The sequence below is a fragment of the Eulemur rufifrons genome, chromosome 8 (genome assembly GCF_041146395.1).
Source record: "Eulemur rufifrons isolate Redbay chromosome 8, OSU_ERuf_1, whole genome shotgun sequence".
NCBI classification, from domain to species: domain Eukaryota; kingdom Metazoa; phylum Chordata; class Mammalia; order Primates; family Lemuridae; genus Eulemur; species Eulemur rufifrons.
Window position 1 is genome coordinate 117,076,054 of NC_090990.1, and position 27,317 is coordinate 117,103,370.

The window sequence follows — 27,317 nt, forward strand, 5'->3', positions numbered from 1 at the left end:
ACCCGTGGAGCTTGTGAGGCTCCTACATCACATATTTAAAACCTGTCGGCCGGGCGCGGTGGCTCACGCCTGTAATCCTAGCACTCTGGGAGGCCGAGGCGGGTGGATTGCTCAAGGTCAGGAGTTCGAGACCAGCCTGAGCGAGACCCCGTCTCTACTAAAAAAATAGAAAGACATTATATGGACAACTAAAAAAAATCTATATAGAAAAAATTAGCCGGGCATAGTGGCGCATGCCTGTAGTCCCAGCTACTCGGGAGGCTGAGGCAGTAGGATCGCTTAAGCCGAGGAGTCTGAGGTTGCTGTGAGCTAAGCTGACGCCACGGCACTCACTCTAGCCTGGGCAACAAAGTGAGACTCTGTCTCAACAACAAAAAAAAAAAATAAATAAAAAAAATAAAACCTGTCTATGCATTCAACGTTTTTTAAATGGAAGTTCAGAAGCAAACTTACATGCCTACGTAATTTTTAAATTTTTCTTTCCCCCTTTCCCATTGATCGATTAACCTTGTTTAGATGCAGTTTTCCTACCTATAAAAAAGAGGCAGAAAGAGCAACCATGTATTATATGCAGTGCAGTCACCTCTGGTTAAACTAATATACTTAGCTCTAAAAGTGACTTACTAAATTGAAATAGAGACCTATATTACAATGGAACCAATATATCAAGCAACATTATCAAATTACTATGATAAAACCCATGGCATTAGCACATTTGTTCTTGTATTTGGAGAATGAATGGAAATAGGCTCTTTACTGAACCTTTGACCACATAGACCCCTAAAAATTCTTACGCTAAATCTCAACCAATGGCCATCACCTCCTAATGTGTCAGGAAACACCTCTGATCCTACAGACAAAAAAACCCAGCAAGACCTTCCAAAGATGCCAACCACTGAATTAGGATAAAAACCATGGTTCCAGATGGTAGTGTATTCCTGGCTCTCAGTGTTTGGGTGTGCAGATGTAACTGACCATAGCTTCCCATACAAATGCTGTGCTAAGTGAGAGAGGAAATTATTTCACTTTTTTGTTATGTCGTATTTTGTCTGAATATCCCTATGCTTCTTAAAAAGGAGACATTGTTTCTTTAATGACCACTAACTTAAAAAATTTATGGCACTGGGGAATTAAGGATAAAGAGACAAGCTCTTAAACTGGGTTGTTTTCCTGCATGCTAATGACTTTCACAATTTAAAAGGAGGAATTATTAGATACATTCTCTCCTTATAACGGTACAAACCTCAGAGGAAAATGAGCTGCTTATGCATATATTCTTTTAATAATTCAAGAAATTCTCAAGGATTTAAAAAATATGCTCCAAATCAGAATGGCCCTCAGTTGTCTACTTAAAATGGGTGCATACCATAAATCTTTATTCTAAGTGTTTCCACTGGAGTTAAGTAGCAATGTTCTATGTTGTTTTTTATTTTTAATTATGATCACTGAGCTTTTCATTGGAATACTCTTATTTACTGAACTTCATTCTCTCTTTAAAAGAAGAGTAAATTAAATTTTACATGGTGGAATGGTTTAATACCCATTTAGCTTGGAAAAAAAGACCTGGGGGATAGGATCATTGACTGCAAATTCATGAAATTTTATTAAATGAAAGAGACGGTGCACTTGTTTACCATAGTTCCAGAAGAGAGAATGTGGACCAATACATGGAAATTAAAAGGCATAACAGATTTCCCTCACTTGAAGAATGAGCTTTCTCCAGTTCCATCCAGGTTGCTACAAAGGGTATTAACCATTTTTTTTTTTATAGCTGAGGAGTACTCCAAAGTATACATATGCATTTGATTAATCCACTCATGTATTCATGGACATTTGGGTTGTTTCCACATCTTTGCGGTTGAGACCATTCTTCTAAGTGAAGTATCACAAGAATGGGAAAACAAACACCACGTGTACTCACTATTAAATCCGAACTAATCGATCAACACTCATGTGCACATATGGTAGTAAAACTCAGCAGAAAACAAATAGGTGGGAGGTGGGAGGAGGGGAGGGGTTCACCTAATGGGTACAATGCATGCTGCCTTAGTGATGGGCACACTGACAACCTTGACTCAAATGGCACAAAAGCAATTCATGTAACCAAAATATTTGTACCCCCATAATACTCTGAAATAAAAATAAAAAGAAGAATGAGCTTTCTTAAAATAAGCTAAGGTAATTGGTCATTTCCAAGTTTATCCATTAACATCTGTGATTTATTTCAGTTTCTGGTGATGCATTAGTTGAAAGCAGTTGTAGATATTAAAAGTTTATCAGGAAATGTAAGAGAAAAATTAATACTGAGAAAATTTAGTACATTTGTTTATTTTTTTCTCCCCTCAAAAACTAAGAAACTCTCACCATAATTTGATTTTAGCAGTAAAATACCTAGATCTAACACAATGTCACAAATTAGCCCAATCATACATTTTAAAGTTGATGAAAATGAAGTGGGAAGTTAGAGTTCAGATAAACACACAGCAACCTGGTGTAATAAAATACTGAGGTAAAAGTCATGGAGAGTGTGAACATTTCAAGAAGAGCAGAGCTGTAAGATTTATTTGTTGTTGCTGTTTAAAGATGGCTCCTTTGGGAATTTTTGGGGTCTCCTATATGTACTGAGCTCACTGCAGGCTGGTGTGGCTGCAAGAGCATAATGTTTGGAGAAAGCAGAGGGTTTGTAGCCAGAAACATGATTTGTCACTTTGTTATGTGTGTGAAATTAGGAAAAAAGTCATGGAAGTTCTCTGGTCCTCAGTATTCTCATTTGCAAAATGGGGTTAACCAACACTTGCCTCACAAGTCTCATGTAAGGAATAAAGGAAATGAGGTACCTGACAAGAATTTTGGAAGCTGAAAGCTATACAGTGGAAAGGATTATCACTTCAATATAAACAGAGACTATTTAAACTATTAGAATTACCTTAACCCATTCCCCTTTCTTCTGTTTCTCCTATTTCTCAGATTATTTCTCAATTTCCTTCAGAAATTACCTTTTAAGTGACAATATTCCACAGGGTTCTGCAAATGTTCTATAAATGACCATAGTCATTTATAACTATAAGGGAAAAAAAACTATTTTATTGATGTCATCTATCCTCAAAACTTTAACCATCACATGTAAGGTGATAATGTTCAAACCTATATTTCTAGCTCAAACCTCTTTCTGCCACACCAGAGCAGTCTTTCCAAATCCTCAACTGGACTCTCCACTTGCATTCCTACTACTTGCAATGGCACAACAAAAATAACTTACTAAATCACTAATTAACTAAAACCCTGTTTCAGTATTTAACCCCTATGTTAGTTTTGGCCCCAGCATCCAATTAAGTAAGAAGTCTTTCTCTGAACCCCTCCTCAAAATCTGATTGGTCCTGAGTCCTATTGACTAATAGCAAATCTCAGATCATCGTCATATGATGGCTTCTGTGGAATTTGAAGAGCATTTCTGGACTCTCCACTTGAGCATCTGTGCTTAGAGTTATAGCCGCTCCACAAATGAGCGATGTTATAGCTCGCTTGTCGGCACAGCTACACTGGAATAGCCTCGACCACCATCGCCTTAAAATGTTTCACTCAATGGATATGTGAGAATCCATATAATTTTAGATTTCTCATGACACAAGGGACTCAGTGAGCGAAGATATAAGCATCCGTCAGTGCTTGGAGATGCTGCAAGTCCACCGGCAGAAGATGGAAGAGCAATTTGTCTAGAACATCCATTCTGCATTGTCTGCTCAGCGCACTAAAGCGCGTGTTTCATGACATCATACATATGTCACATCCTCATCAAAGCTTTCACTGGCCTTTCCAGATGAAATTAGTAGTTTCTTCCTTGCTATCATAGCACTTTAAACATTCACTGGTAAGAGCACGTACCCCATGTTGTTAGCTTTTTTTTTTCGGTTGTAAGTCTGTGCCTCTTCTGGATATTAGCTCCTTGAGAGCAGAGACCATACCTTGTGCATCTCCATCTGTCTACTCTCTAACCCAGCATCTGTCCCAGGATGGAAGATAAGTATTTATTGGTGACAAAAAGAGGGAAGGTGTTATAAAACCAGAATCTGTTAAGTAGTAGTAAATCCCAGCTTCAACAATTGGGACAAATTGGGAAAGACTGGATAAGGGCCAGGCGCAAGGCTTGAAAAGCATCTTGTGCAATGCTTCTTACGGGAGAGCTGAAAAGTAAATATTTTGGTAGATAATTTGAATTGTGGTTAGGAAAAAGACTTGGAGAACCTTCAGGGTAACTGATAAGCTTTTGTAATTAGAAAATCACTTCTGTGTTACATAATTTTTCGAAAAATTTGAAAAATGCTCTACTGCTTTTATGCTTTTAAATTTCCCCAAGTATTCCTACTTACCTGATATCACATATTTTTGCACTAAATGTTTGGAAGCTTTGTTTCAATAAAGTGAATGTCAACTTTACCTTGTCCTAATTACAACAAATACCAAGGCGGTGACATTCAAGCAGGAAGGGTTTGCAAATATAAGTTTGACTCCTGAGAGGGAGGTGTAGGGGCTGCTTCCCCCCTGGCACCCGGTCAAAGTGGCTCTGTCCCGGGCCCTCTCCAGCTCCTGGGATTAGGCAGGGAGAGTGTGGCTCCCAGCAGGGGCAGCAGTAAAGAGAAGATCACACCAAAAATTTACCAAAGTGGAGCCTCTGTGCTCAGGCTCCCCAGGCTCCTTTCTTCAAGGTAAGCAATGGAGGTAGAAAAGGCAAAAATTACTATTTACTACTATGACAGCCAATTACCTGTGAAGGAGCCTGAGTAGGCACCGCAAGGGATAAGAAATGTATAAACACCATTGAGAAAAAAATTACTGCTAATTACCTTTAGAAATATTTTGTAAAAAGGCAAGTAATGGAGATGTCGATTAGAGTTTTCCAGGCCACTGTCCTAAAGTTCTTATTGTTAAAATAGAATTTCCATGATCTTATGTCCAAAACCAGTAACTTGACATGTTGATAATAGCATATCTTAAAAATAAATGAGCAAATTACCCAAAATGTTCATTTGTCTCACACATTTTAAAATTATTATAATACATCACACGACTTGAAATTGTTTACCTCAAACCACAAATAATGTTGCGTTTATATTCTATAAAATCTATATATCTGATAGATATAATATTCAAATCTTCAATTAATTTAATTCTGGAAACAAAATACTTTAAAAAATCAAAAGTTTCCATTATGTAACTAGGAAAACATTTTGGACATTATCTATATTTAACAGCTTTTGAATTTAACCCCCTAACTGTATAAAAAGATGTTCCGAAAAAAATACCTACTCTTCATTTCTCCTCTCACCTCTCATCTGGGTAGGTTTTATTTATGCATTAGACGACCTTTTTGGCCATTAGAACCATCTTGCTTCAGCAGTTAATTAACACAAGTACCATAATTTAATACAGTTAATGCTACTTGATGCCCTTTAATGTACTTTCCATTAGTGATATTATTGTAGTATTACCCTGTAAATTAAAATGAGATCAAGACTAAGAGAGCTGCTCTTTAATTAAGGTACTGGCACACTGCACTCGTCTATTATTCACTAGAGAAAATCACCCTGATTTACTGAAGCAGGACATCCATAAGTCAGAATTAGTCCATGAAGATTATTAGGTTTATTGAACAATGTAAGTACTACGGAATCGCTGAGATTGCCAACAGCCATGTTTCTTTTTTTCCTTCATTATCTTAATAAACTACACAATGAGAGGGAAGCAAAATAAGTATGTAGGAAAAGAGGAATAAATTTTCTATGAAGAGATGCAGTTTTTGTCACTAGTAAAATAGGTATCAGATGTATCACTTGCCAAAAAAATAAATACATTGGTCTAATGATAACCAAAACATTATTTTTACACCAAACAACACTAGCCAGTTTAAAACATACACATGCACAAAGAAATGGAGAATTGGAATTCACAATCAGTTAATTCAAGCAAAGATATCCATCTATTTTTGATTCATTGTGTAGTATTTCTTGGTTAAAAATTCTGTATTCTCTGTCCACTATTTTAGGGATATTTGACACATTTGATCTCCATTCTATTTTCCTCAAATAATTCATGTCAATTTCCCACATTATAGGTGTAGGTGCGGGTGGAAGTGACAAGTAGAAAATTATCACTATCATGATCAGATATAGACATGTAAAGGCATGTTCAATGTTGTAATCACTTCATAGGATGGTGGGGGCATGCGGGAAACAAATACTTCACTTATATTTTGGAAAGTATACATTTATGATAGTCTTGAAAAGGAACCTTTAGAACTTCCTTTGAGAGATCATCAATTAATATTTAATCCTTCTATAGATGATTTGTTGCATAACAGAAAGACACCCTAGACCATTAATCTTACTGAAATTTTCAAGGGTAAAATAGTTATTTCAGCTTCCATACCTAAAGGCCCCATGAACCAGGCAACAGCTCAACATTTCCCTTTAGTGGCTCCATCATTAGCAGATCTTCCTTATATAACTTAAAAGCTGGAGACACGCCTGAGCCATCAGGCCTTGCTTCTTTGGTCCCTCCCCTAAGACTAAAAATACTCCAGCCATCTGGTGCCTAGTGCAGTACATGCCAGCGTCAGTTCTGCCCTGACGATTTGGACAGAGTCGGAGGGGACAGAGGGGGACCTTATGGAAGGGGCTCACCTCTACTGGACCTTTCTCTTTTGCCCAGCTGCTTCTCACCAGCTTACAGTCGGCTGGTGAACAGGAAGAGGCAGTAGAGCTGAGTCCAGAGAAGGGAGGAGGGCTCCTCCCAACTCCTCGGAACCACTGAAATGCAGTTGGAGGATGCGACGAAGTTGAGAGATAAAAGAAAAGTGGTAAATCTGGAGGAATCTACATTTCTAACATCCCACCTTTGGGAGATGGTGCATCTGACCCCAGTGGAGAATGCACAGAAATGCCTTTAGCTTTAAAATGTATTTTACGTTTTCTTTTAAATAATTAGAGAAAACAAAAATGAATACCTAATAACAAAAATAAGCATCAACAAAGGTTATTTCCCAACCCAAAAGCTTCAGAAGATTGCTTTCCTTCCAAGTGTCAAATGACAATATTTGGGGAAGTTGGGCTATAGGAATTTGGGCTCAGAGTAAGAATTTCTTGAACTGTAAGGAAACTGACCCAGATGAATCCACCTAAACAATGTAGATTATGCCAGGATTAAAGTTCATATCTCAGTTTATTATTTTTGATTTTATTCTTGTAGATGAACACTTGTTACTTCATTGCATTAAGCTGTTGTTAATAATATCAACATCAATTGTTTTCATATATCATATGTCTCCAAGAGAAGATACTAAAAACTGATAATCTTTTCCTAAAATGTTCATGAGGATAATGGCTGCATTTTATGATAAATAGCAAACTCATGGTCAAGGCAACAGCTCCATATTGCCCTGTCATGTTACTCTGCTAATATAATACTACATGAACTGTCTTTTATACCCTGCAACTCACAAAATTCAATATTGAATCAATGCAGATTTCTCTCAAAAATATTACTTTGCTTTAAAGCTATTGTCACAATATATCGCGAGGACCTTGGTTTAAAAGTTTTTAAGAGAGGCTCCATAGATAAAGATTCTTAATATTTTCACAAGGAACATGAAGCCAGAACAAAGCTGAGAGTAGATGACCGCTACTTTCCCACAGCTAAGATTCGGAAACTTTTGGCACCACAATAAGGTCAAGCCTACCATTCTGCTCTGTGCTCCCTCTACGGCCCTTACCTTAATAGCAGTGACTTCTTCCTTCTTTTGGCACACGTAGGTGAGGAAACTCTCTGACAGACCAGAGAGTCTCGACAATTCCCCAGTTTCTGAAGACTGGCTGCCTAAGCGATGCTGGAAGCAAGTAAATTCAATAAATCCTACCCTCTCTGTTTATATTTTATAATGACTTAATTAAACCTAAATGATATATATGATTTATATTCTTATCCTCATATATTTTGGTTTAAAGCTGTCTTGGCCTTTTTGCTGGCATGTTATTGCTTTGCTTGTCTTTCCCTTTTATACCATTTGCTGGATACTCTTACCTTTAGCTCTGCCCACTCATTATCTCATGCTTCCACTCCCATCAGCTGGCTACTTTGATAACATACCACACTTAAAAAGCTGGTTGTAAATCTCCACCTTGGTGGTCCTGGTTTTTCAATATTCAAATTTTTCATTTAAATTTCTTCAAAATTTTTGGAAATTTGCTTGATTCTGTCTCTGATATTAATATATTATCAAAACCAAAGATATCCCTGGCTGTAAAATGAAGGGAGTCTGCCTGACTCAGGTCCATATTTTAAATGCCAGTCTATCTTTTTAATATAATAACATCCAAACACTTGAAAAGTAGAGCTTTCTCCCATTTAACAAAACCATTCTGTTTTCTAAATGCTTTTAGTTCTGAGCTAATAAATTTATAGAAATATAACTTTCATTTTGGGGATTTTTTTGTGCAATATAACAAAACATAAATAGATCGCTGTACCATGTCTAAACCTTCTCTTGCCTTTGAAAACAATGTTAAGATATAAAGATGTATTTCTTGTTTTTCAGTCCCTTACAGAGGAACTGGTTTTGCTTCCCCTGGCTTCATTGTCTTAAAAATTTAAAGGACGTCCTGACCTAGGGACTTCTATATTTTTTTTTTGTTTGTTTGTTTGTTTTTGCTTTTATTTAAATTCTGAAGAATCATGCCAGGTTCAGTGACAGCAAATTTGGGGATTTCAGTGTACCACTGAATACAAAGGGTCTCAAATGCCTTCACAACCTACTTCGACACTGGTTTTCCTGAAAAAATGTTGCAATACAAATTGACAAATGTCACATTACAGCTGTGAGACCAGCACAATGGCATCTTATTTTTTGGACAAACCCATTCCCATTCAAGGCAGACAGATGTTCTCTTACCTTCCTCGCACCTTTATGTCTGAGATCGCGTAAAAGTAGCGTGCCAAGTGTAGCTCATCTACAAATATTTCCCCAACGGCTGGTCTTAACAGCCTTATCCTCAGGTCTGTGACTGTAAAGAAATCTCTGAGTTTCTTGGTTGTATCCAGCTGTCCGTAGAGGGAAGCCATATTGCGTAGCCGAGGTCCAGCAAAAAACGCGAACCTGTCTTTGATTTCAAAGTGGATTATTTTGCTATTTGTTGTATAACCTGTGGAATACTCTTCTGTGCAAATTATTTCTAAGACCGTATGCTGTGATAAATCCTTCACGGATTTAGGATCCATGTGAAAAGCATCTAAGCAGTCTGTGGCATAGTACTGATAGGGCTGCCATGTTCGTCCATAATCGAGAGACTTCTCCAGGATCATTTGGTCTGGACGCCCCGATTCAAAAGTAATAACTATGTTGTCTGTGAGCTCAATGGTTTTGCTCCAAGACAGAGTGATGTTAACCTGGAGAGGCTTGGGATACTCCTTCCAAGTGGCAGACTGCCAAAACGTGGAGGGATGTCTTCCTTCAAAATCAAACATCAGCTCAGGGGGGTGTGCCAGCTCGGGGGTACTTGCATCACACTCATTATTGCACATGTAGGGGTTGCCCTATGGAAGAAGAACAAAAGAAGGTGCATCAAAACACGGGGTTGACACAAGTCAAGTCTTGCCATATTGTTGCTCAGTAAGAGGCTAGGAAAGGAAAAAAAAAAAACCCAAAACTCTGTTTTCAGTAATCATTTTTATTTGCCCTAACTAGATTCTCCTCTTTAATAGCTCAGAAAAGAAAAAAAAAAAGCAATATGGTAATTTTCTTGTCTTGTTTCCTTCCATGTGCTCTAAGAAATGAAAACAGTTTATTTATCCCATATGTGTTAGACCCATAATGTGGTCACAGAAGCACAAAGACACTGAGCAACTGTCTAACAGCTCAATACCTCCTCTTCCTTTTAGAAAGATGCTATAGAAAGGCAAAGGAAATTCCTCCCTGCCTCAAGGACATTCCTTAAGAGCACGGTTCTTTAAAAAGTCATTTTTTTCAAGCAAAGCTTTAGATTTAGTCATGAACATACTTGTGTCCTGTCTGGGAGACAATACCCCCATACAACGTTCAGCTTCTTTTGGCTTCGCTTCAAATCCATCATACTTAACTGGGTCTCTGCTTCATAAAGTCTGGTTTTAAAACATTTACTTTGTTCACCACAAATCATTAAAATGTGGTACCCTGTAGGCTCTGGGGCTTGGTCTAAACATCTGCCATCCTATTAGCTAGAGATAAGAGGATTGCTCAGAAAAATCTTGGGGGTGTGCTCCAAGTTATCAGGACAAGAAAACCCACCACTCAATTAGAAAGGTGTTGCATAGCAAACCACAGCCACTTGATGCATTTGTTGCTCTGGGCTAGCCCATTGGCAGCTCTTGCAAATGTTATTATTATTCTCCCTCTAACAAAGGCTATTTCCTTCATAGCCCATTCAAACGAGAGGCTGGAAATAAATCTAGTTACATCACAAGTTACAACACTGCTTATGCTACACTAAATGGCTGCTCTCAGCTTTCATCAGGAGATTCTATGGCAAATGACAGGCTCCCAGATTTTTGTTTGTTTTGTTTTTAAGAAAACAAATAATATCATTTGGAGTCAACTATCCAGGTATTTCTCTCTTATCTTGTACTTGGTAATTATGTGCATGCATTGCTGAAAGAATAAACTTTCTGACATTGTCCTTAGGCTTTCCCTTGTAATTACAATTAGATTTCTTTTTCTTTTTCATGAACTGTAAGCTTTTCATCATACCTGTAGGATGCATAAGCTAGGTCTCAAATCATGCATTTACGCCTTAGATAGCGACACTTAGTTAGCAGCTGACTACTATGAAATATAAGATGAGCATTGATTGGAGAATTGCTTTGGCCTCCCTAGAGGCAACTTTCTCCTACCTAGTCAGCTAATACTCACTCTCTCTTTCCCATTAATGCAACTGAATCCTAAAGCTGGCAACAGGTTTGGGGGACTCAAGCATAATTGAGATGGGGCAGGAGAAAGGAAAGAAGGTACATTATTTGAGGAACAGAACTGTTTTAAAAATACACTCAAGGAATCAGTGATAATGGAAATGTTTCTGTATTTCTCTCTCAAATTTCAATTCCCTATTCCTGATCCCAGCATCTGTGGCACTATTTATAGTATCCCCTTCAAAATGAGCCAAGGGGGGGGGGGATAAGTTTCTGTTCCAGGTGGAATAAATCACCAAATTTATTATTATTTAAACTCTCTTAAGCTTACCAGAGAGCCAAATGCAAAGCTCTGCAAACTGGCAAAAGCTTTTTATGGAGGGCTATAAATATTGTGGAATCTGTCAGGATTTATAAATTCTAAATATATGTAAATGCACATTTTACTGGAAGGGGTCACACCTGCTTTTGAAATAAACTGAAAAAATATGGTCACTTCAAAATGTGTCAGCATGTAGCCATCTACACAATCATTAACTTGGACGCTACCACCTTCCTCCCGAAGCGTCTTCATCTGAGGTCAGGGGTGTGGAAACAAAGGGAATCAGCTCTGCGGGATACATCAAAATGAGTTATCAGATGTTTGTTTTAGGTCACGTTGAAAGATAGCATTTGTTCGCTTTCAGTGTCAGTACACGGAGCTTCTCAGATGGGGATGGAGAGCTGGGACCACAAGAGGAGGCACATCAGGCTGATTCTGGGAATGAGTCAATACTAACAAGCCTATCTTAGAAAACATCCCTGATGAAATCTATCTAAAAGGCACTCATGTCTACATTCAATAAAGGGGGTTGGCAATAACCACCATTTAGCTAGCACTGTGTGTGAGACACTTTACATATATTATCCCGGGTAACCCCTCTCCGCCCCCCGCACCCCTCCCCAACCTTATAGAAGAGGAAATGGAGGCATAGAGAAGTGTTAAGTAACTTGCCCAAGGTCACAGAACAAAGTGAGTAAGAGGCAGAGCCAGGACCATCCTCCCATGCTGCCCTGGCCTATTGTACACCCAAGACAACCGAGTTCCCTATGTTGCAACCCTGTCCTAGAAACAGGATTGACTAGTAGAAAAGAAATGTCTAAGATCAAACGTGCTTGGGAAACACAGCCTAATCTTGTCTTGGAGAGCCCTAATGAGCACTACCATAATCTGAGATGCCTTGAAATTAAGAACCTTGTTTAGCTCCATTAATACCTACTTTCATAAACCTGTTTGACAATGGAATCCCTTTTTGGTTAGTGCCTTAGACTGCACTCTTTGAGATTCTCTGCTTTGTATTACTCTTAAAGTTATAAACATGTGGAGACTGCACAGTACTGCTCAACCCAGTTTTAGTCCTTTAATGAAGTCATAGCCACAGAAGGCACATGGTCTGTGCTTTTGTTCTGCAGGGGGACCCTTCGCCTGAGGCTCGGCAGGTCAGCCAGCTCAGGGTAAGTGTCTACTTTACAGCAAGTTCTTCATTGCTTTGCACAGATCTGGTTCTTTAGAAAAGACAGGAAAGTTTCATACATTCGATAATTATTTATTGGTTATCTACTGTGTTACTATATTTAAGGCACTGGGCTTGGCTCTCATGATACATCAGCAAACAAATCCAAGTTCTTGCTTTTGGCATCGTAGTTGGCGGAGATGCACTAAACAAACACACACTGTTTTCTCAAGTTACGTGATGATAACTGCCATGGAGAACAATGAAGCCAATTAAAGGAGGGGACGGTACTGAGGAATAGTGATCTAGTTTCATATTGAGAGGTCAGAGAAAATCTCCCTGATAACATGACATTTGAGCAGATTAAGAACAATTCCCATTTTACACTGGAGATGATCAGAGGAGGTTGACCAGAATGACAGTTTCATCCTTCATTTGACGCTACTCTTAGTGATGTTTTCAGCAACATAACAATTTATTGAAATCAATGGATAAACAAATCACTTCAAATGAGAATCTACACCAGATGACTGTAGATACCCCTCCCAAATCATTTGGATTGTTCTCCTTATTTCATAGAACTCATGATCTTTTAGGAGATTAAGGATTTGATGGCTACTAACATAACTTACTGAGATACGATGGCATTGAGAAAAAATTAGCAGAGGAAGAAAAAAAAAGATTTCTCTCTAGTCTCTGCACTTTAGTTGAGAGGAAAAAAAATAAAAGAAGAAAGCTGCAGAAGCTGAAAATCTTACCATTCCCCAAAGAGAAAGCTGGAGGAGAGATTACATGCTAAAATATTTAGTGTAAATATTTCACATGGGTGTGATCTGTAATACTGTTGTTACAGAGAATTATCAATATGAAAACAATTCCTGTTAAAGGGATTAGATTAATTAAATTTTCAACTGCTTCAACTCCACCCTAATCCTCTTTAATAACATTAACAATGAAATTCATATAAGAAAAAGCAACTTTTCCCTACTTATAAAATCAAAGAACACTTCTTGCCGCTATATCTAACAGATTCAGGCATCAGCAAGCATAAGTAATTACTTTGTGGCCAGCAGGCAGCCTTAAATAGATCTTAATTGAAGTCCTACAAGTAAAAGATCCTCAGCTGATTGTCTATGGACAAAGGAGAAAATATTTATGACTATACTGATAACATTTACACCATTAACAAATGCTTAAATAATTAAACAGATATTTGCTGCTAAATATTTTTATAACAATTAGAAGAAGATTGTGATGTTTAATTTCATTTAAAAATGTTAATATTTTAGTTCTGGGAGAATTGAAATTAGTTATTAATTAGCAGTTTGTAGCCAAAATGAAATGTTGTTATTTTTATTTAGCATGCTTTCAGAATTTAGAGGGATAAATAAAATTTGAGATAAGCTTTTACTGTTTCTATTGGTGGAAGATGTCTTACCTCTGGCAAATGACACTTTTAAAAGAACATCCTTTCACAAAGTTCTGCTAAGCCCTTCAGAGTTAAAAAAAAATACATATCCGGTATAAGCAGTATTAATGTAACACTTGTGGTTGTTATGTTGACTTTGCCCTTCCAAGCTTTACCTATTGGCAAACTCTTGGGGATGAGAGTTGGAAATGAAGGGAATTCTCATGGGAGAATTGATACCGAACCGTAATTTACATGCCATGCAGGCACGTACTCATAAGTGGTTGAGAGATGCATTTGGGTTAACACTCAGATCCTGAAAAACAATGAGACAGAGCTGCTTAATTCCCATTTGCATCTGGCTCATCCTTGCTTGTTTTAATGATAAGTGACAGTCAAAAATGACACAAAGGCCAGAAGCAGCATTCTGGGATGGCACTCCCAACCTGCTATTACTGTGACTCTGAAATAAAAACCATTTGGGCTTTGCCAATTCAAGGGCTTTAAAAGGGTGCAGAAATCGGTTGCAGAACCTGCAGTTCATTTCTCCGAGATATGAATGGTGAGCATCGCGCCTTAACCACTAGGCTGGGGCAGAGTCTTGAGCAGAGAGATGGCTTCCTCTCCTCCTTCACCCCAACTCCCTGAGAGTCAGCCAAGCACAGCAGTTTCTGGGAAGCTGGCGATTGACTCCTTTGTATCAGAAGTACAATTTTTGGTGGAGGGACTCTCACTCCTAGTCCCTTCTTCCTGGCCACTCCTTGCCTCCAGCTTTTCTGCTCCTAGATTCTTGCTTGGCTAGACTATGGGAAGGCCCCTCTTTTATGACTTTTCTGAAGACACTCAGACTGCTCTGAGTCAGGAGCTGCTGTTCATAGGTCATGCTGGGATACTCCCTTCAGGTCTGATAGCTTTGTTACTGGCATTGAGGGAAAGCAGAGACAAGTCAGAAGCAGAGATAAGCATAATACAATATAGTGGACCTCTCTTTTAGACTCATAAGTCTGAAAGAAATATCAATACCACCAATACTGACATACCCACACTTAAAGAGATAGACTGTCTTCAGACAGGAAAGATCCACCAGGCATAACGTTTCTGATTGCCCTGGCCCTCAGGACATAAAGGGCAGTGATCTCTACAAATGGCGGTGCAATCTCATTTTGTAAGCTGCTTTGTTAATTGGTATGTTGGGTACCTATGTGGGGTATACATACGGTAACAATATACAGTTGTCTTCCGTTGGTTTATATTTCAAGCCCCCAGTGGATGCCTGAAAGTGAGGATAGTACCAAACATGATTGCTGTCAACTGGAACATGTTTCTGTTCATGTCGTCCACCCACAAATTGAATGCCTTTTCCATCTTAACTCCACTTATCACACACTGTGGCCATAACTTTTGCAGTTTGAGGTGTGATAGCAAAATCAGCACAAATTTCTTTTTCCTTCTTCACAATTTCATGGATAGAAGATTCATGCTTATCATAGACCTTAGCAACTTCACCATGGGATTTTTTTTTCTTCCCTTATTAAGTTCAGAACTTTCACCTTTTCACTTAAAGGGAGCACTTTAAGGCTTCTCTTCGGCATATCTGAATTGCCAGATTCACTGCTCTTGCACTCTGGGGCCATTATTAAATAAAATAAGGGTTACTCGAGCACAACTCTGTAATACCTATGACAGTATATCTGGTAACTGAGATGGCTACTGTGTGACCAACGGACTAAGTAGCTAAGGGACAGGTAGCACAGACAGCGTGGATGTGGTGGACAAAGGGATGGTTCACATCCCCGGCGGGACAGGGCAGGCGGTGGGAGATTTCATCACGCTACTCAGAGTGGTGCACAATTTAAAACTTATGAGCTGTTTATTTCTGGAATTTTTCATTTAATATTTTCAGACCGTGGGTAACTGAAACCTCAGAAACAAAACTGTAGATAAGGGGGTGCTAATACAGCCTTAATATAATACTATGGGACTGTTCCCAACATTAGATATTCTCAAACTGTTGTGACAAAAACACCTATGTATTTGTCAGAGTATGAGGCCCAAATTTTAGCTTGAAAAATATGGCCACCCTAAGACTAGTAGAGGATGAAGAGTTTTGTTTTTATAACTCCAGAGTTAAAAACTGACTGCTCCATTTTCTAATGGAGCTCTTTGTTCATCAAAAAGCTTCCTCTCTGGCATAGACACAGGCTTAAGGCCTGATTGAAGTTGTATCTTGCTTCAATCTGCTCCCTGACAATCCTAACACCTTGTGGACTTTTTTACTCAGGAATAAAGACAGGAGGGCTTAACCTTTCTGCAACGAGAATACTGGAAGCCATACCACAGCTTATGGGCCATAATAGGCACCTGTGTAAATCCGCACAGAGGATTATGGTTAGGATTTTCAAACTGGCGTAGGCTGAAGGGGTCAGGAAGACCAAGCTTCTAAGAAGGAGCCAAATATATTCTCAAGCCACAAGCCACAAAGATGGACCCCAATACAGCAATCTAAACCATTACTTTGCATGTACTGGAGAAGAAATAAACAGTAATAGAATCACACGGGGCTGAAAGTGAATGTCTACAGAAAAGTATTGTACTAAGGTGATCTTATTGTAAATGATAGGGAAATGGCTTTTTAAAAATTATTTTCTTTTAAAAAATCACTTACAAATGTTTGATACAGTTATTTTGCCTTATAGATGGTCTTGACAAAGACCAGAACACAGATACTAAAATGTTAATTACACAAAACTGAAGTGGGCCATCAGCATTTAAGTTAAAGCAAGGTGAGAGAAACGAGGGGAGTTAAAATATCAGGGAGGTGGGAATATTTTGAGTCCTGCCACTATCAGGTATCGTGAGAGATAGTTTGAGCATTTTGAATCCTGAAAACTGTGACTTGGTGTTCAAAAACTGGTTCTTTCTTCTCTCACATAAGTGTGCAAGTCCAAGATCTGTTTGAGGTCCACTTGCTGAAGTCCACTGGTTTCGAGAGATTATGGGAAGACCATCAGCATTCTCTGCTGAAGTGATCCTTGATCATGAGAGACAGGAAGAGAACTTCCTACAATGGCACTTCCAAAAGCAATTGGCTTCTGGAGGGTCTATCCTAATCTTTCATATTCTTTATTTCTTTCAAATTCCTCTCTTCCAAGTTCATTAGGTATTTACTAGCAACCCCACTATATTGAAAACATTGTGAAAAACACAGAAATGATAGAATATGTTTGCACTTTAGTGTGGAGATTAGATATATACAGGTAACAATCACATGTTTCGCAAATGGGGTACTCATGTTCCTAAAGAGAGTATTCTGTGGCCTTAAGGGTAAATAAAGTCACCAACACTGCAGTGTAATTTCCTGGAGTGTCCATTTCATCTCTTAGTACAAAAGTAAATGGAATTTTGTATTAAAAAGAGAAAGACCTTTTATGGAGTAAAATGCAAAAAACAATTTGCAAGCACTTCTACAAAAAAAAAACCACAAAGACATTTCATGTTTGGGGAAGATTTAGAGGCATATATCAAAACACACTGAGGAGTCTGAGAGGCTTGGGAATAATTTATTCCATTCCACCACCTTCCTGCATGTGATACTTCATTCAAACCACCATGAAATAGTTGCACCAAAACTAGTCTTATCAAGACTGAGAATTGTGGGTTTAACCATCCCAGCATTAAATTGTTAGTTGAAAAATATTTGCTGCACTCCACCCCATGGCAATCCAGGTGGTATTCTCCATACTCATACATTTAGTACTTCCAGGTAGAAGACAGCACCCGGAACGCTAATGCTTTTGTAGAAATACAATTTATTCTCCTGGTAAAAGAATCCGGTGTGCGTCGGAATCACCTGAGGCATAATTACAATATTGTTTCCTAGGCCCTCGCCTCAGAAATTCTAATTTTCTGGCTCTGAGGATAGGCACAGAAACTGGTATTTTTAAACAAGTACTTTAACCTCGGGTATCAGGGAAACACTCGTTTATTAACAATATCTTTATTTTGGTGGCTTTCCTGAAAAAGATGTACCCTTTTGTTTATCTCCAGCTCCCAAGATAGCTTTCTAGAACCTGAAGGAGCACTTCATCTATACTCCTATTGTTTACTCATTCATTCATTCATTGAATAAATAGTTAACGGATGTACATGTCAGACGCTGTGCTGTATACTGGGTGTAGCGTGGTAAATAAAACAGCACAGTCCCTACCTCAACTAAGCTTACAGCTTCGTTGGAGAAGCAGCCCCTAAAAGTAAACAGTTATATAACCACATTTGAAGATAAACTGTGAAGGGAAATAACATAGTTCTATGAAAGAAAATAGTAGTGAAGAAACTAATTAGGTGGTAGGGGAAGAACTTTTTCAGGAGGTAACATTTAAATTGCAACCTGCAAAGTGAGAAAGAATAAACCTTGGGACTGAAGGCTGGGAGAGAGATCATTCAAGACAAAGGGAGTAGCGAATGCCAGGCTGCGGAGCTGGGAAAGAACAGTGGGGTTTTACAGGGACTGACACAAAGGGATCCAGGAATGTCATAAGCTAGAGGACAGCAGAGGGGATGAGACTGGGAAAGTGGGCAGGGAGATCATGCATGAGCCTGGAAGCCAGATAAAGACACTGGATGTTCCTCTAAGTGGAATGGAAAGAACAGGGATGGGTTCTTTCTGTCATGCGCATAATGATCACAGGGCTGGAGCAGAAGCAGCAGTCAGTGGAGCTTCACTAGAGTGGTTGAGAGACACAACCATGGCTTGATCCAGGGTGGAAAGAGTGGAAATGGACAGAAGTGGATGGACGGAGGGTACATTTTAAAGGAGAATCAATAGAGCTTTATGCATCTGCTTAATATTTATGGCAGGACTAGATAGGAGGTGGAGATGAGCGACAGGAAGTGATAAAGAGCAGCTCTTCAGGTTTCTAACTGGACCAAGTAGGTATTTAGTGGTACTTTTTACTGAGGGGTGGAAGACCAGATGTGGAGTGGTAAGGGTTCAAGGTTGGAAATGTTAACTTTGGTATTTTTGTGCAATGTAGAATAGAGTTAAGTTTACGGTGTGTCTGACACTGTTCTAAATGTTTTACCCATATTAACAGATTTAATCTTCATAACAACACCATGAGGTAGATATCATTATTTGTCTTATTTTACAGATAAGGCAGTTGAAGTACAAATCATTTAAATAACTTGCTCAGAATTACATAGCTCAAAGTCAGGATAGAAGTCTGGGGAATGAGTCGACAGAGTCGATGTTCTTGAAGACGACGCTATACTGCCTCTCTATACATTTAAATTTTCAGGTCAATATGGGTCTGGATCTCAGAGGAGGGGCCAGGCTGGAGATTTGAAGTTTACGAGGCATTATCTTACAGAGTATTTGAAAGTGAGAATGGAAGAGAAAAATGGGGGAGAAAGAGCAGGGATAAAAGGACAAAGACCTAGAACTGTGTCCCGTGTTAACGCATACATGTAGCCCATACTCATTCATTTACTGGGCCCAGTGGTGTTAATTACCACTGCCTGGCATACTAGCTGTTAAACAGCTGTGAATCTCATTTCTTTAAAAGTAGATTTGAGTGGCAGGATTTTAGATAATATGAGAAGTTAAAATAAGGAAAAACGTTGATTTTTAATAAAGATGATTTTTTTTTATTTTGGTTTCTAGAGAAAATAAACTGTCCAGTAGACCACTCCTTTATGATAAGAAAGAACAGAATGCCTGCCGTGGGAAAACAAAGGGCTTTCAGAGATAACAGATGAACTGTGTTCAAATGTCATATCAAGTTTTAGGACTAGCGCATTTAAGACTATGAGAGAAGGAGCAGATTCCACTTAGAAGAATTCTAAGAGAATCCACATTATCAGTGAAGGTCCAGTTACAGTAAAAGGAAGGATGGTTCCAAGAAAAAGTCAACAGGAAGGATTAATTTAGGGATGAAACCTTCACAACCATTAGTTTTCCTAACCCTATTTCATTATTTTTTACCTTTCCACAAGCTGCTCCTCTCCACTTTCCTGTGCCTATTCTCCTTCCTATTTTAGATCTTTAAAACCAAGATTTGTCTGTGGTCCCATCCTTCGGTCTTTTCTCTTCTAAATACATGAAGTCCCTCATTGAGTTAATCCACATTTACAGCTTCAACTATCACTTATACTTTGAAGGCTCTAAAATTCTGTCTTCAGCTCTGATTTCCCATGTGAACTTCAGACGCATCTATTCAGCTACTTATTAGACATCATCTAAATGATCCACAAGAATCTCAAACTGAATATATTGAACAGTTAACTTTTGCTTTCTCCCTTCCTTTCCTTCCTGAATAATTCAGTCCAAAAGCTATTAGGTGGGTCTGAGCAAAGCAGGTATCACTCCTGTAATATTCCTACCAAAGATGCACAATCTGAATCTAATCATGAGGAAATATCAGAAAATTCAAATTGAGCGGTATTCTACAAAACAACTGCTCTGTAATATCTAAGTGTATCAAAAAAGATGGAGGAACAGTTCCAGATTGGTGGACACTAAAGAGATCTGACAACTAATGCCACCCAAACTGGATCATTTTGCTGTAAAAGACATTACTGAAACGACTGGTGAAAATGGAATAGGGTCTGAGGATTATATGGTAGTAAAGCATTCATATTAATTTCCTGATTTTGGTGGTCAAATTGTAATTATGAAGAAGAATGTCCTTATTTGTAGGCAGTATTAAAGTGTTAGCAGGTTATGGGGTATCAAGTCAAAAACTTACAGTCAAATGGTTCAGGAATAAAAAGTTTATATTGTATGTGCAATTTTTCTATAATTTTGAGATTTCTAAAAAATAACTAAAAATCTTCATATTAAAAAAGTGTATTTATCATATTTCCACCAAGCAGTAACATATACTATGTATTACACTGGTATATAAACTTCAGCATAAGAAATGCCTGGTGAATCCAGTTCCCACTGGTCAGTAATTCTGTTTCAATAATTGGGTTGGACCCAGGAACCTGTATTTAAAAAGCACCCTAGATCATTTGGATGCAGGTAGCCTCTGGCACACTTTAATTAACACTACTGTATTTTTAACTGTTAAGAACCAGGCTCTGTATTTCTTTAACAGTTCCTTTGCAATTTTCTTTCTTTCTTTCTTTTAATTTATTTATTTTTCTTATTTTGATTTATTTTGAATGAACACATACTGTGGACACTTTGGACCACTTATCAATTAACAACTTTTGAATACATTAATATTTAAAAGGTATCTGTTTTCTGATTTTGAAATTTATGCTCAGCATAGAAAATTTATTTATTTTTTATTGGGGAATATTGCGGGGGTACAAATGCTTTGGTCGCATGGATTGCCTTTGCATTGCCCAAGTCAGGGATGCAGGTGTGCCCATGCCTGTGACAGGGAATTTACCTATCCCCTCTTCCCAGAAAATCTGAAAATTCACTTTTTGGTGCAAAAAAAAAAAAAAAGAACAAGGGCTCTGGGTCAGATCTGCCTACATTTGAATTTCGGCCCTACCACTTAGCTATTGTGTAATTGTTGACTAGTCACTTCACTTTTTGAGCCTTGCTTTCTTTGTCTTAAAGTTAACTATAATAATATCTACTTCATGATGTTCATTTCAGATAAAATTACGCAATGCATGTGAAGTAGTTAGCATCTCCTTGGCCTGTAGTAAGTGCTCAATGATTAGTCATTAGCATTAAACATGCTCTTCCACCTGTGTTTGTTAACTCTGAGAATGACACTACATTCTTCCATTTTCCAAACAGAAAACCTGGGAGTCATCTTATATTCTTTATTCTTCCCCAATAGGCTTCTCAAGAAAGTTCTATAGATGTAATATATTGCCACAGCTTCTTTCATATTGCTATTACCTTCTTCAGTTCTTTAGAAAATATTTTTCACTCAAATTACTGTTAATAGGCTCAAAATTATCTCCCTCCATATAGTATTGCCACCTTATAATCTATTTTCCGCATAGCTGCCAAAGTGGTTGTTCTAAAATTCAAGATCTGACTGTATTATGTCACCTCTTAAAGCTATTTAGTGGATTTCTCATTACCTTCAAGAGTACAATGCAGCTTCCTTAGCATAGCATGTATTATATAAGACCCTTCAAGATATGGCCTCTGCAAGCTTCTGAATGTATTTTTCATTTTTTCACTCATTTGTGGTGTTTATACCTTATGAGTCGGTCATACCAACCCATGAGCATGTACGTAAGCACCATATGCACTGTCATGCAACTCATCATATTAAATTGCAATTATTTTTATTTCTCCCCCAATAGAATTCTATGAGAAAAAGAAATTGACATATGCTAAGTGTGATTTTTTTTTTTTATTGATTTAAAGACAATAAGAAAAGCAGAAAGACAAGAAGGCAGAAAGGAGATAAGTTAAATTAGGAAGGTTTGGAAGTATAGGGTAAGATGAAAGGGGTTCGTTCATAGGTTTGTGATTGGGAATCAATGAGATAATCAAGCTTAACAACTAACTGTTTCAGTAAGTTGTAGATGGAATTTGTAAGATGTAATACATAATGCAAAAAATGTCCAACTCCAAGTGCAGAGTGCCTGTGTGTGTGATTGATATAGTTACTGGGGTTTCTGGTGAGGTTGGAGGACAAAGACAAACAGTATGAGCTACAATTATGTCCCAATCCTTTCTTGGTGTTCATTTTATCTTCATTTTTCTCCATCAGCCAAAGCAGTATTTCTCCTAGTGGCTTTGGAGCCGAATATCTCTTTTCCTCATCCCATCTTGCCTTACTTATCCAACCCACAACATCCTTCTGAATTCTCAGGAGAAGCTTAACGCCAAGAATTTGATTTGTATTAGAACAATTGTGGGAAACTAAATAAAAATTGATGGAAGAAGCAGTGAATGGGGTGGTTGTAATTTTACAATGCCTAGGCATGGAGGTGCCCTAATGGGCCCCTTAGTGGGGCCTTGGTCTTACATTTTTTGAGAAAAATGGAAGCTGTAGGGGCAAATGGAGAAGAGGAAAGTGGTTTTTGTTTATTATGCCACAGCTTAAGTGGCTAATTTTCAGAGGTCCTGAAAATTCTACATCAGTCCAGAGGTTGATTGATCACTAGCTAAGGAGACTTATTCCTCAGGGACGTTCAATTTCACAAGCTGCTTCTCAGGCCTTGTATGTAAGTTTGTATTGGTCGTTTTATATTTCTCTTTATAAAAGAAGCCTCCCCAGAACTGTACATGCAATGGGCTCATGAAACCTTGTCTTGTCATTATTTGGGACATAGGTAGTGTATTTCAAGGCCCACTAAAATAAAATAACTCTTCCTTCTTTCTTCCTTTTCCTTCTTTTCAATTGATTGCATTGCTTTTTTTCCCCCTTTAGATGTACTATTCTCAGTATTTCCAATTTTGAAATATATTTTCCCTAAATCATATTTTCACAATTGTACTTGCTCAAGTTCATACCTGATATATAATATACCAATATTTCACTAAAATATGAATATATTTTATTAAGATCAACAGACACAGAATTTTCTTGGTACATTATTAACAATAAACATAATCTTCACTTATTTGTAAGGCTGGAATGGCTGTTAGTCTACCAGAGCCATCATGATGAACCAAAGTAAATTAAATAACAAAAAATTTTTCAGTAGTTATCATATGCCAAGCATTATGCCTGATGTTATAAGTTAGTTCAAAATAAGTTTGATTGTTCCTTATCAACTACAATGTAATAGCAAGACAAGATTGAGAAAGATGTACCATTTTGAAAATAAGAAAATGTATTATAAAGGGCTACTGTGGTAGGTAATATAGAAATGAAATAGCAGTTAGTAATATTCTAATTTGCAGACAATATGTGCAGAAATCTATTGTTAAAGAGATATGTAAAAGTGAGAAAATCATTATAAAATATTTACAGGAGACAGAATCTTAGTGTTGAAAAATGTTTCAGATTTGCATAAGTGAAGGAGATCCATTCTCTTTTTAGAATGAGGAAGGGAACGCCCTTTGTGGTTAGGAATTGTGAGAGTGGCTTTATATTTGTCATTTAATTTGATCTTCACAATTCCCTTGGAGGCTGGTATTTTCCTAGTTTTACAGATGAAGAAATTGAGGTTCAAAATGTCATGGAACCTATTCAAGATAAATTGTGGAAGTCTGTTTGTAAAGATGAAAAAGAAATCTAATTTTTGGGAGGCCAAGGGATGGGCTGTGAGGTAATGGGAAATAAGTCAGAAAATACAACAAGAAGTTGATTTTACACAGCATTAAAATCTGGGAAGAAATGTTTGGGTTTCATTAACTGGAGAAATAAAAGCCATTACTGGCTTTTATAGCAGACATCTCAGACATGGTTAGCCGCCTTCTTTTTTTGTTATTGTTTATTTATTTATCCATCCATCTATCTATTTATTTATTTATTTATTTTTATTTCAAAAATATTATGGGACTACAAATATTTTTGGTTACACGGATCACTTTTGTTATGTTTGAGTCAGAGGTATAAGTGTGCCCATCACCCAGACAATGTTCATTGTACCCGTTAGGTAGGTTTTTGCCCATCTCCTTCTCCCCAGTACCCACTGCTTAATTTCCACTGAATTTTATTTCCCTCTGTCCATATGTGTGCTCATTGGTTAGCACTAATTTAATAGTGAGTACATGTGGTATTTGTTTTTCCATTCTTTAGGTACTCCACTTAGGATAATGGTCTCCAGTCCCATCAAAATTGTCACAAAAAGTCTTAATTCATCCTTCTTCACAGCTAAGTAGTATTCTATAGTGTACATATACCATGTTTTGTTAATCCACTCATGAATTGATGAGCACTTGTGTTGATTCCACATCTTTGAAATTGTGAATTGTGTTGCAATAAACATTCGAGTACAGGTGTCTTTTTGATAAAATGACCTCTTTTCCTTTGGGTAAACATCCGGTAGCAGGATTGCTGGATCAAATCAAAAGGTTTACTTTGAGCTCTCTGAGGAATCTCCTTGCTGTTTTCCATAGCCGTTGTACTAATTTACAGTCCCACCAACAGTGTATAAGTGTTCCTTTCTCTCTACATCCATGCCAGCATCTATTGTTTTGGGACTTTTTAATAAACACAATTCTAACCGGGATAAAATGATATCTTATTGTGGGTTTAATTTACATTTCCCTGATGATTAGTAACATTGAGCATTTTTTTTTATATGTTTATTGGCCATTTATCTATCCATCTTCTGAAAAGCTTCTGTTCATGGCTTTTGCCAACTTTTTAATGGGGTTGTTGTTTTTTTCTTACTGATTTCCTTGAGTTCTTTGTAGATTCTGGTTATTATTGTATGTATAACTTGCAAATATGTTCTCCAATTCTGTAGGTTGTATGTTTGCTGTGTTGATTATTTCCTTAGCTATGCAGAAGCTTTTTAATTTAATCAAGTCCGATTAATTTATTTTTGTTGTTTCTGTGATTGCCATTAGGGCCTTCTTCATAAATTCTTTGTCTAGCCCAATGTCTCGGAGAGTTTTTCCAACATTTTCTTCTAGCATTTTTATGGTTTCATGCCTTACATTTAAGTCTTTTATCCATCTTGAATTAATTTTTGTGAGTGGTGAGAGATATAGATCCTGTTTCATTCTCCCACACGTGGCTATCCAATTCTTCCAGCACCATTTACTGAATAGGGCTTCTTTTCCCCAGTGTATACTATTGTCTGCTTTGTCAAAGATAAGTTGCCTGTATGTGGATATTTTATATATGGGCTCTCTGTTTTTGTTACATAGGTCTATGTCTCTATTTTTGCATCAATACCATGCTGTTTTGGTTACTATAGCCTTGTAGTATAGTTTGAAGTCTGGTAATGTGATGCCTCCAGGTTTGGTCTTTTTGCTTAAGATTGCTTTGGCTATTCAGGCTCTTTTCTGGTTCCAAAGGAAGCACAGAATTATTTTTTTCTAGATCAGCAAAAGCAGTCCTAAGGGGAAAATTCATAGCCTTAAATGCCTACATCAAAAAGAGAGAAAGATCACAAATCAGCAATCTAATGACATGGCTCAAGAAACTAGAAAAGGAAGAAAACAAAACTCAAAGCCAGCAGAAGAAAAGAAATAACTAAAGTTAGAGCATAACTAAATGAAATGGAAAAAAAAAAATAATACAAATGATCAATGAAACAAAAAGTTGGTTCTCTGAAAAGATAAACTAAATTGATAGACCTCTTGCTAGATTCACCAGGAATATAAGAGAAAGGAATCAAATAAGCTCAATTAGAAATGAAAAAAGAGAGGTCTCTACAGACATCACGGAAAGACAAAATATTATCTTTGAATACTATAAAAATCTATATGCCCCAAAACTACAAAACATGGAGGAAATGGACAAACTCTTAGAAATGCACAATCTCCCTGTGCTCAATCAGGAAAAAGTAGAATTCCTGAACAGACCAATATCAAGTACTGAAATTGATCGGTAAAATCAACATTGTTAAAATGTCCATGCTTCCCAAAGTGATTTACAGATTTAATGCAATCCCCATCAAAATGGTTAGTCTTCTTCATTAGTTTTTAGATTCCTTTCTAGAGAGAACAAAAGGTTCAAGTTGAGTTCAATATTAGTAGTCATGTCAATCATGTCATCAAGAATCAAAAGCAAAATTCAGTTAGAATTCTAGGAATGGGCATGCTAAGAATCCCGGACATATCTTCAATTTTTGTATCCTTTACAATTTCTGGCACACAGTAGGTAGTTGATAAACAAGTTGATAAACAAGGAGCAAACTAATGAATGCAAAACAAACTATTTCATAATTAACTTTTCTGTTTAACAAAAAGTAAAAATTCTCCAAAATTGAAGAAGCAATTGTATGTCTTCTAATTCAATTCTGTATCTGCTGCCTGAATCACTTCTGGAATATCACTCAAAAATGAAACATGATCTTTGACTTTTGCCTTTGTTTAGAGAGATATTACCCAATTCTAAAACATTAGTTTACTTACAAATCAAGAGATCTCACTATGGAACCAGAAAGGGTCCAGAACTGTCCTACAACTGGTTACTTCATTTCCACTGAAGTCTGGGTCAGGGACTAGAAATATGCTTAGAAATAGCTGCATGTCATGAGAACTGTATTGCAGCATAAAATAAAAGGAGGATAGTTTGGAGGAAGGAAAGCCAGCTAGGAGTTTGCTTTAATTATTAATATCTAGTTGTGAGAACAAGGGACTGGTGAAGAGCAAGATTATGGGAGATTCAGTAGAAGTAGACAACAAAAGAAAAGAAAGAACCAATGATGACACCAAGGTGTAATGCCTGGAAGACAGTGCAAATTGTGGTGATAAGGCTTCTATTTTTAACTACTGTAAGATTGAGTCTCTTTAATTAACCCACTCCAGCAGTTCCATTTGCACAAATGTTAGTTTGGTATCCAAGGTAATTCAACATCAAGAAAATGCCACTGAGATTCAATTCATAATACACTACAAAACATTTTAAAGTTTTCCATCTTTATTTCTATCT

General features: G+C 37.4%; 1 protein-coding gene across 11 annotated transcripts in view; it reads right to left on the minus strand.

The window, feature by feature from the left end:
- NTNG1 (netrin G1) overlaps positions 1–27,317 on the minus strand; it is a 320,172-nt gene that overhangs the window by 143,118 nt on the left and 149,737 nt on the right. For all 11 annotated transcript variants that reach the window (XM_069479083.1, XM_069479075.1, XM_069479076.1 and 8 more), the window contains exon 3: positions 8,942–9,582. In XM_069479083.1, coding sequence (XP_069335184.1) covers positions 8,942–9,582 — 641 coding nt within the window. The remainder of the gene's footprint in view (positions 1–8,941; positions 9,583–27,317) is intronic.